This window comes from Oratosquilla oratoria, chromosome 38 (assembly GCF_046742065.1).
Source record: "Oratosquilla oratoria isolate Oo_2021 chromosome 38, ASM4674206v1, whole genome shotgun sequence".
NCBI classification, from domain to species: domain Eukaryota; kingdom Metazoa; phylum Arthropoda; class Malacostraca; order Stomatopoda; family Squillidae; genus Oratosquilla; species Oratosquilla oratoria.
In genome coordinates, this window is record NC_134814.1 from 17,257,007 (window position 1) to 17,267,287 (window position 10,281).

At 42.9% G+C, this 10,281-nt stretch overlaps 1 protein-coding gene across 1 annotated transcript in view; it reads left to right on the plus strand.

Moving 5' to 3' along the window:
• Positions 1–9,348, plus strand: part of LOC143019747 (putative kinase-like protein D1044.1) — an 11,261-nt gene extending 1,913 nt beyond the window's left edge. The window contains exons 2-3 of the mRNA XM_076175719.1: positions 6,803–7,619; positions 8,304–9,348. Coding sequence (XP_076031834.1) covers positions 6,803–7,619; positions 8,304–8,760 — 1,274 coding nt within the window. The 3' untranslated portion in view covers positions 8,761–9,348. The remainder of the gene's footprint in view (positions 1–6,802; positions 7,620–8,303) is intronic.
• The last annotated feature ends 933 nt before the right edge of the window (positions 9,349–10,281 follow it).

A 10,281-nucleotide genomic window follows, 5' to 3' on the forward strand; every position in this document is an offset into this window, starting at 1 on the left:
GATGATGCAAAAAAGGACTGTACAAGTCCCCGACCACGCTTCACGTAACATCAGAAGATCTAGTCTCATTCTCATCCAATCCCCGGCTCACCTAATATATATATATATATATATATATATATATATATATATATATATATATATATATATATATATATATATATATATATACGAGTATGCGGAAAACCACAAATGAAGCTGAAGACATTGAAGAAGTCTGAACAGACGAAAACTCTCAGATCATAAGGTAGCATTTTCCTTCGTGGTTTTACAAAGGACTACAAAGGCGGAGCATACCGACAGGAGACCTTTTGGTTCATAACTAGGTCGGATGCGATAAAAAAAAAAAGTTACAATAATGATAAATAAATAGATATATAAAAATATAATAATAAAAATGATAATAAATGAGATGAATAAATAAATGCATTGGTATAGTTAAATAATAAATAAATAAACAGGTATATAGTAAATAATAATAAATTTATATATAACTGATAATAAATAGGAATCAAGCAAATAATAATAAAAAAGCAGACAAATAGTAACAAAAAATAAACAAATAATATCAAATAAATGAGTCATTACAGCATTTTGCCTAGGTGTTTATCTAAATGATTCTTAAAGCTTCGAACTGAACTACATTGCACTGCCTATGCAGGAAGTTTATTCCATTCATTAACTACCCGGTTGGCGAAGTTGTTTCTACCCAGTTCCAAATTAAATATATTTCCTGACAGTTTGAGACCATTGTTTCTTGTCTGATTCTCATTTAGTGTGAAAATTTGTCACTTTTGATGTTGTCGATTCCCTTTGAGAATCTTAAAAACCTGTATGAAGTCACCTTTGAGCCTACATTTTTTTAGGGAAAACAGATTTATATGTTTTAGTCGATTTTCGTATGATTTATTTTATATATTTCGAATCAGTTTTGTGGCTCACCGTTGTACTTTTTCCAATCTGCCATATATAAAATCACGAGTTTATGTGATTTCGCCTGTATTTATGAATATTTATGTGTATGTATAAACACACACATACACACACACACACACACACACACATATATATATATATATATATATATATATATACATATATATATATATATATATATATATATATATATATATATGAATATATATATACTGTATATATATTTATACATATATGTATATATATATATATATATATATATGTGTGTGTGTGTGTGTGTGTGTGTGTGTGTGTGTGTGTGTGTGTGTGTGTGTGTGTGTGTGTGTGTGTGTGTGTGTGTGTGTGTGTGTGTGTGTGTGTGTGTGTGTGTGTATGTGTGTGTGTGTGTGTGTGTGTGTGTGTGTGTGTGTGTGGGTGTGTGTGTGTGTGTGTGTGTGTGTGTGTGTGTGTATGTGTGTGTGTGTGTGTGTGTGTGTGTGTGTGTGTGTGTGTGTGTGTGTGTGTGTGTGTGTGTGTGTGTGTGTGTGTGTGTGTGTGTGTGTGTGTGTGTGTGTGTGTGTGTGTGTGTGTGTTGACGCAGAAAAGAAGTAATATTGATTGGTGATTCGTATACAAGTATTACGACCACAATCTGTGATCCTCTTCAGCGGAGGTGTACATAGTAGTGGCAGAGTTTACCCGGACATACGTTATCGATGCCAAGTCAGGCTATGCGTCAGGCCAAGGTGGACAAGTTTGAAAACTTCTTTTTTTTCACTGTTAAGTGAGTGTTGGTGTCAGGGAAGTATTAGAATCAAGTAATTGCTTAATGAGGAGTCTGCCATTTTTCCTCGAAATTTATAATCTGTTTTATAGATAATAGCAGCCTTATCCCAGTACATTCGGTGATTTGGATTGCTGGTGCGATTGCATATGGCTTAGTTTTATTTGGAACTTTTTATTTTTTATGTTTTGTAATTCTAGAAAGTAGATTCCTCCCTATCTTCACCAATAAACTGCAGTGAATGTTTACTGTTTATTTAGTTACTGGTGAGATAATTATAAGTAACCTTGATTCCTTACATTGGGAGGAGAGAAATGAACGGGGGATCATGCATTTTCTTATGCCAGGTCGTGGGAACGCCAAGTGCAAAAACTAGTTTAGGCTTGGCTCGATGCATTGACGAGAAGCCAAGGTGGGTAACCTTGGTAATTAGGAGCTTACTTCTTCTCTTTCTGTATGTAGATACTTGGGGTTAGACATCCTCAGGGCTCCCAGGAGTAAACCCGAGGCTACGCTGAGTTTCATTCGGGCAGCTGAAACAGTGTAGATAGCTGCCGGTATGCGCTGGCTTTCCATAGCCAGTTGTTGATGTTTGTCCTTGTTCTCTTGTTGTTGGGACATTTTGGATGGGTAGTCGGTTTTGTTCTTGCCACTCTGCTTTGAACTTGATGTCCGGAGCTAGTTGGCTGATCTTAGTTAAAAATAAATGTTGAAAAGTCACCATTTGCCTTCCTAGATGGTATAAATCGTCATCCACTTACCTGAACCATCCCATCCCATGTACTTATATATATTTCCTATGTATCGTATTCATAAGAATAAGGTGTAGCCTACTAAGCCAGGAGGCGCTGAGTAGATGCGGCCGAAGCCGCCACCTTTGCCCTGTTATGCGCTTTGGGAAATGCTGGGGCAGGAAACAAAGAGTCACTGCTTAGAATCGGAGAGGAGTGCGGGATTCGAACCCACAACTAAGGAAAAGCGAGACCAGGATGCTTCCAATGACGTCAGCGGCAAAGGCAAATATCTGAATTTGCATATTAGAGGAACTGGATATTCTCTTTAGGTCAGTGCGGCTGCAGGCTGACGACCAAGCTAGGGCACGCCGGGCTATTGCCAAGGTCAGTCGGCGGGGTGGGGGGTCTGACTGCAGCGCCTGGCGGACAAAGACCTTCACATTGGAACGGTCGGGAGGTGAGTGAAAACTGTCACTGTCCGGGATAAGGCGGCGCCACTACTGTCCGCTCTCCCATTGGCAGCTCTCATCTCTCCGTGCAAAGGGAGGAGGAGGAGGAGGTCATGGGCAACCTGGGACACCTCGGCGGATGCGGTATATGGTTGAGGACTATGTCGAGGATGACCCGCGTCTCCTGACTTTTACCGTTGTCTGTGGCCACTGCCGAAGATGGGCTGTGGGTGTGGGGATGAGGGTTTGTTTTTCCCACGGGTCAAGTGGCTGCCGTACCCCGGGAGGCGTCTGACGTCTCCTGAGGATTGGCACAGGCGGCCGGGTCGCGAATTTTTTTTCCCACGAGACTTCTGGACTCCAATATCAACTCAATTGCATTACAGCCAATCAGAACGCACCTGACTTTCATACGTCAGGCATCATACGCGTTTACGTGTCGGATGAATAGAGGGAAGAGGGGAAGCGGTCATAGCAGAAATTAAAAAAAAAAAATCATGTGCAGAATTATCATATCATTCCCCAATAGTAGCGTTACCTTGTTGCCATGCCCCTTCACTACGGGCCAAATCGCACGTCTAGCAGCATTAGCTTTCACCCGTGAATTTTGATAACCATAGAAAATATGATGAAGCCAGTTTGTTTAGAGAGTATGGGGGTCACGCAGGCACGACTACAATAAATATAATCAAGAAGCCCATATCGGCATCCTCGCGTACACACTTGCAATCCTCATGACGCCCACGTAGGCGTCATCTTATGGAAGTGACTAGGGCGTGAAAGTTTGGGTAGTACACAGCCGTTCGGGACTTTTCGTACTCTGACTACTCGTGCCAAACGTATTTCCACAACACACATAGAAATGTATAAATAGCGTGATATATCGTGAGACTTGCACAAGGCATCCAGTGTCTGCAGAGGCCCAAACTATGGGGGGGGGGGGGGGTTACAAGCAGTAGTGGGATTCAAATTTTTCGTCAGCCGGTTCTAATTTGCAACCACTAATTTGCAACCACTTCTTAGCCACATTTTCTTTATATTATTGTTATCAATTAAATATTCTAACTAGAAATATGGAAAACTAACAATATTATATTCAAAATGCATCTCTGGCTGCCAAACGTAAAAAAATATTCAAATATTTACATACGAAAAACCTGAAAAATTGTCAGGTGGAAAAAAAAAATGGGGTATAGACCTGGGTGCCAACCTATAGTTAGTCTCGTGATCAAAAAATTCGATTTGGGCAACCTAGTGCAGGTGTATTTATTTTTTTACGGACGCATGTTTGTGTGGGGGTAGTGTGTGCATGTGTAGGCTATGTATGTGCTTACACGTGTGCATATGTGTACATGTACATGAGTATGTGTGTGCATGTGTGCAATGCATTTGTGTTATTTATAAACAAACATGTTTGTGTGGGTAGGCCTAAGGAGTGTGTATGAGAGTGCGTGTATGTATGTATGTCCATAATTATAATAAAATGTAGTTTAATAACACAAATATACAGATAAACCAAGCACTATATACATGAAAAAAACTGGTAACCACTTGTGTAAATAAACTATGCAATAAATCACTAACGAAAGTTACGAAACATACCGTCCCGGTACTTATCGGATGAGATGCAGAAGACCACTGACCAGCTGAGCAACTAGTCGGTTCGCCAGTTAGCCGGTTCGCCGAACTGACAAATTTGCGTGAGCCGGTTCTAGCGAATAGGTAAGAACCGGCTGAATCCCACTACTGGTTACAAGGAATCTGGTGTCTGCAGAGTCCCTCTCTGCAGACACTGGATGCCTTGTACCCCCCCCCCCAAATAGCTTGGGCCTCTGCAGACAATGGATGCCTTGTACCCCCCCCCCCCATAGCTTGGGCCTCTGCAGACAATGGATGCCTTGTACCCCCCCCCCCCATAGCTTGGGCCTCTGCAGACAATGGATGCCTTTTACCTCCAACCCCCAAATAGCTTGGGCCTCTGCAGAAACTGGATGCCTTGGAGCCTCCCCCCCCCCCCCGATAACTTGGGACTCTGCAGACACCAGATTCCTTGTACCCCACCCCCTCCCATAGCTTGGGATTCTGCAGACACCAGATTCCTTGTACCCCCCCCCCCCCATAGTTTGGACCTCTGCAGACACTGGAAGTCTCGTGGGAAAAAAAAAATCGCTTCCCGCATAGCTTCCCCAGCAGCGTGGGAGTGGGAGGCTGAGTTGAGAGTTCCCTAACCGCGGCGGACAATTTCTAATCTAGAAATTAGTGAGAACATTATGAAAACAAATATGAATTTGCCGTCATTTGCCACGAGCATTCGACGTCTTATCAACCTCGAAATTATTTTCATCTGTCCCTCGTTTTCGTAGGTGGGAATGGGAATTGAAGTACGATTTTTTATTCATTTTCATGAACACACTAGACAACGCCACTTCTCTGACGGTACATCTTTTATATACTGAAAAGATCTTTCATCTCTTTAGTATGTGTGTGAGCTTAGAACCCGGGACCTCGTGATTAGATGTCTCGTCTGTTACCACATTGCCACACGAAGCGTCTAAAAGAGTCGGAAGCTGATGCGACCTGTATACAGCATAAGGAGGTTGTCGACCACATCCGCAGCCAGTAAGTCTGTTTTCACCACGACCCCTAGCGTCACCAGCTAGCCATGGGAGCATTTGAACGAGGCTTTTACTCGCTTCATCGTAGTAATAAATCACTAATTGCAGTGATATTTTTCAAATAATCACATCCAATAGTCGACGAGCTCCAATTAGGTGGTAGCAGACGGCACTGCTAATCATTATGTCCCAGGACAGTTCAGATAAGTTTATAAGCTCACTCTACAAACGATTGATATACGGTTGTTTATTCGGGAAGGATAGCCTCACGTTGGGCAGCCAATACCGTTAAGCTGGCCTTGCCCTACGTTGGACAGCCAAATGTTAGGCTGGTTGAAGGCAGACTCTGATGGATTGTTGGTTTTATTTAGCAATGAATGTTGCGCGCCAGTGGAGGGAGTGGGTGGACGAAACGGCGAGGGAAGTGATGACTCTGCCCCTGGGCGATCTGCTTGCGGGGAGGGGGGGGGGAGGAGATGAGAAAGCAGGAGCAGTGAGCTAGGTTCACGTATGGTGCTGCGAGGCAATCTGAACCTTCGACGTTGACCTCACGTAGATAGAGGGTATGAGGCAGGTATCGCACGTGAGTTCCTTGAAAGGGGCTTTGTGATGTCTCGCGTAGTAGACCCTGGATCTGGTTAGGTTGGCCCCACGAGTAATTCCCCTGGGGAGCTCGGAGGTCAAATGTCGTGAGCAGAGAAAAGTTGAGGACCGAGAGTAAGAACCATTCCTAACACCTTGCCACTAAATCTAATTGTTGATTATAATCATATGAATTGAAGCATGCAAATAAAACTAGCATTAAAGTTACCGTCACTTTGAAAAATGTTGACTTGACAAGATGTATATTCTATTTTTCAAACCTCGCGGATTGTGCGCTGGTGGCGTCATCGGAAAGGTGCTGTTCTCGCATTCGCTTAATTGTGGGTTCGAATCCTGTACCCCTCTCCGATTCCCAGGAGTGACAATTAGTTATCTCCCCCCGACAGTTCAAGCGAATATTAGGGCAAAAGTGACGGCTTCGTCCGCAGCTACTCAGCGCCTCCTGGCGTAGGCTCCTCGCCTTCTTTTCGCAGTCTGCATAGATCCTTTTCAAAAGCAGTGTTCTGACTGTGGGCCTCGTTTTGCCCTATCTATATACCAAGGCCTTCTACCTTACAAGGGAGGTAGACAGACAAGTCACACACCCTTTCCCACCCATTTCACTACCATCCACCACACACTGTTCCCCTCTCATCTTTGCTCCTTGTGGATGAAAAATAATTCCCCCCACCCCTGATTTAACCCACTGATTTATATTTCCAGTGACGTCACCAGAACACGCAAATGGAACTCCGGACTTTTATGATGTTTTTACGGAGGACCTGATCAAGTCCTGCCTCAAGGCAGACAAGGGCGACCAGGCCGTCCTCAAGTCCTTCGAGATCAAGGACTTCACCAACAAGGGTGACAACTACGTGTGCGCTGTGACGGGCGTCCACGTGGACTATGAGCTCGAGGGCCGGGACCACAAAGCCAAGTACGTGGCCAAGCTGAACAAACCAACCAACCACGACGGCACTAAAATGATGGTGAGGGACTTTTTTGAGCAGGAAAAGAACTTCTACACGGACATCGGTCCGACCCTGAGCAGGGAGCTGAAGGAGGTGGGCCACGAGCCCCTCAGATTCGCGAGGGTCCCATACCTGCACTTCAAGGATGAAGTCCATATCATATTCATGGAAGACCTCCGGGAACGTGGCTTCACGATGTACGACCGCAGAAAGGGTCTCGATGATGCCCACGTTCTCCTCGTGATCAAAGAACTCGCGAGACTCCACGTGTCCTCTGTCCTTCTACAGAAGCGGTCCAAGAAGCCCATTCTGGAATCTCATCCTTATTTGTACGACGGCTTCATGCAGGACGAGTTACCTTACTCCACTTACAATATCATCATGGGGGAACTCGCTAGAGGTGCTGCTCTAGTGGCTGAGAAGGCTGGAGGTTATGACCAAGCCGTCCGGCATATAAAGGAGGATTTTCAACCCAAGTGCACAGAAATCATTCGGGATCTTCTGCGCAGTCAGCCTCCCTTTCAGGTCGTCACCCACAGTGACTGCTGGACCAACAACATCCTCTTCAGGTAGGTACTTATGTATCATTTTCAAACTGATATCTAAAAGATACGTGTACGTTTCTCAAACTTATATACGTATGTGTGTATTCAGAGTTAAAGTACAACTCAATGACTGATAACTTTTTGATTCTTTAATCATCCTCTGTCAAGCTAAAATAAACAGACTACATCATGGCTTCTGCAGTCCAGTATCCCGACACATAGACCTCGAGTGTCGGTGGAAATTTCTGGCCGAAAGTGTGGGAAGGTCTTTGTTTTTTTATCAGTCTCAACCTAGTTAAAGTAAAAAGACTATAGCATGGGCATTATAGTCTGGTATATTCATCTGTCAATTTATCATTATTTACCATTTACTTGTTTGTTTATCATTTAACTTTACCTATTTATTTATTTATCTAGTTATTTATTCATTTTATTTATTATTATCTATATTATTATGATTTTCTTTATTTATTTGTATATCTATCGTTGTTTATATATTTTTTTAGCTTCGGACCTAGTTATGAACCAAAAAGTCTCCTGTAGGCATGGCCCTCCTTTGTAATCCTTTGTAGTTCTTCATAATATATAGACTGTAGGAGAGAGGCCAAATGCAGAGTGCTGTTGCAGTCGTTGCTGCTTTTACTCATAATATATAGACACTGGATATGAGTGGAACTTCTTGATTGAAAGTGTGGGTCTCTCCTCCAGGTACAACGACTCTGGTGTTCCTGAGGAAGTAGCGATGGTCGACTTCCAGATGTCAAGGGGATCTTCACCGATGAACGACTTCAACTATCTGTTCTACACAAGTATAACAGGAGAGTCTCGACGGAAGAACATGTCCAGGTACCTCCGAGATTATTACTCAACTTTCCAGAAGGTGGTACTGGATGCTGGATTTAAGATGGACTTCACCTTCGAGGAAATTGAGAAGGAGTTCGACCGTCAAAGGTACTTCGGTTTTTACATGGGTCTGATGATAGGCAGTATCATTCTTCGGGAAGATGGCGAAGGTTTGCCCCTCGATACCCTCGACAACAGCAACGTCCAGGAAGTCTTCAACGAGAATGGCAAGACGCTCGTCGCCCAGTGTGATAATGACACAGTCCTTTCTAGACGTATTTTGGACATTTTTGACGAGATGAAAGAGTGGGGAGTTGCATAGAGTCCCTTTATAGAGAAAGGTGCGAAATGACGATGCGATAAATGACCCATGGAGCCATTTTGTGGCCAAATGATTTTTGCTCACGCTTACTGTTTGTTTTTGCTATTGATTCTTCGAACTTTTTGTGTTTGTTTACTGAATATGCTGCCTTGTTGCTGTGGATGCATTAACAGTTCCTTTTATACAGAGAGATGAGGCAACTCCGGACACGTCGCCATTTTGTTGCCATTCTGCGAAGTCGCAATTCTCTGTATAAAGAGACACTAGTGTAGAGGACCAGCAAACTATGTGTTAAGTGAAAACGCGCGTATGATGTTTAGGTTTCAAATATTTTCCAGTTTCTACAGTGGTTGTTCTCAACTACGGGATTTGTGAGTCCCATGGATTAAAGGATTTATTTCATTTTATATTATTAATAAAATAGAAGTGGAGTGAAAGAGTGTAGCTAATAGTCACCCCTTTTCTACGTTCTCTTTGTTGTTGCATTGTATCTACCATGTCCATCTTGCTCCAAAGCATATTGATCTGTAAGTCATCAAACTAATGTATAGATGTCTTATAAATTTATGTAAATAAAAGAGGACGATGGAAAAGAGTCAAGAAGTTTTCTTAGCTTTCCATATCCATTACCTACAACCGGTCTCTTCAGGTGGCTGCAATGGTGGCCCAGCCTGCCACCACAAAAGGAAAGGTATTATTTCATGGAGGAATTGACAAGGTGTGCAAAAGTGGTATGTGGAACGAGGAGGATAGGAGGTAATAAAAGGAAGGGTAGTGAGTGGTGAGATGATGAAGTGAAGATGGTAGTAGAAGACGAGAACCGAGCATATAGGAATTTGTTATAAAGTAGGACTCGGGAAGCATATGGGAGGTATATTGAAAGTATAGAAGAGGCAAAGCGTAAGATAAAGGAGGGAAAGAGAAGAGCAGAGGTAAAATTGGATAGGAATATGACAGAAAATTTGGGAAAAACAAAAATATCTTTAGGAAAGGATTGAAGAGAGTGAGGGAGAGGCAAGTCAGACAGAAAGGAAAATGTAAAAGATACAGATGGACAGATGTTAATGAAAGCGGAGGCGGTAAGGGGAAGATGGTAAATTATTTTAGACAGTTGTTCAATGTGGAGATGGATAGTGTAGGATTGATTGTGACAATGGGGGGTACCAAGAAAATGACTGAGATGGGAGAGGAAAATGGAAGGGTCACAAGAAAAGATGAGGTACAAGTAGTTTTGTAAAAGTTGAAAGCAGGTACATCACGTGGGTTGGATGGATGTCATGCGGAATGTCTGAAGAAGGGAGGTACAGTGATAGTGGACTGGATAGTGAGGTTGTTTAATGTGTGCCTATGAGAGGGGAGAGTGCCGGAGGAATGGATGAGCACATGTATAGTTCCACTTTACAAATAAAAGGGGACAAATGTGATTGAGTAATTTTAGAGGGATCAGTTTGCTGAGTGTAGTTGGCTTATGGGAGGGTTTTAATTGAGAGGATTTCGAGAGGAACAGAAGGAGTAATTTGT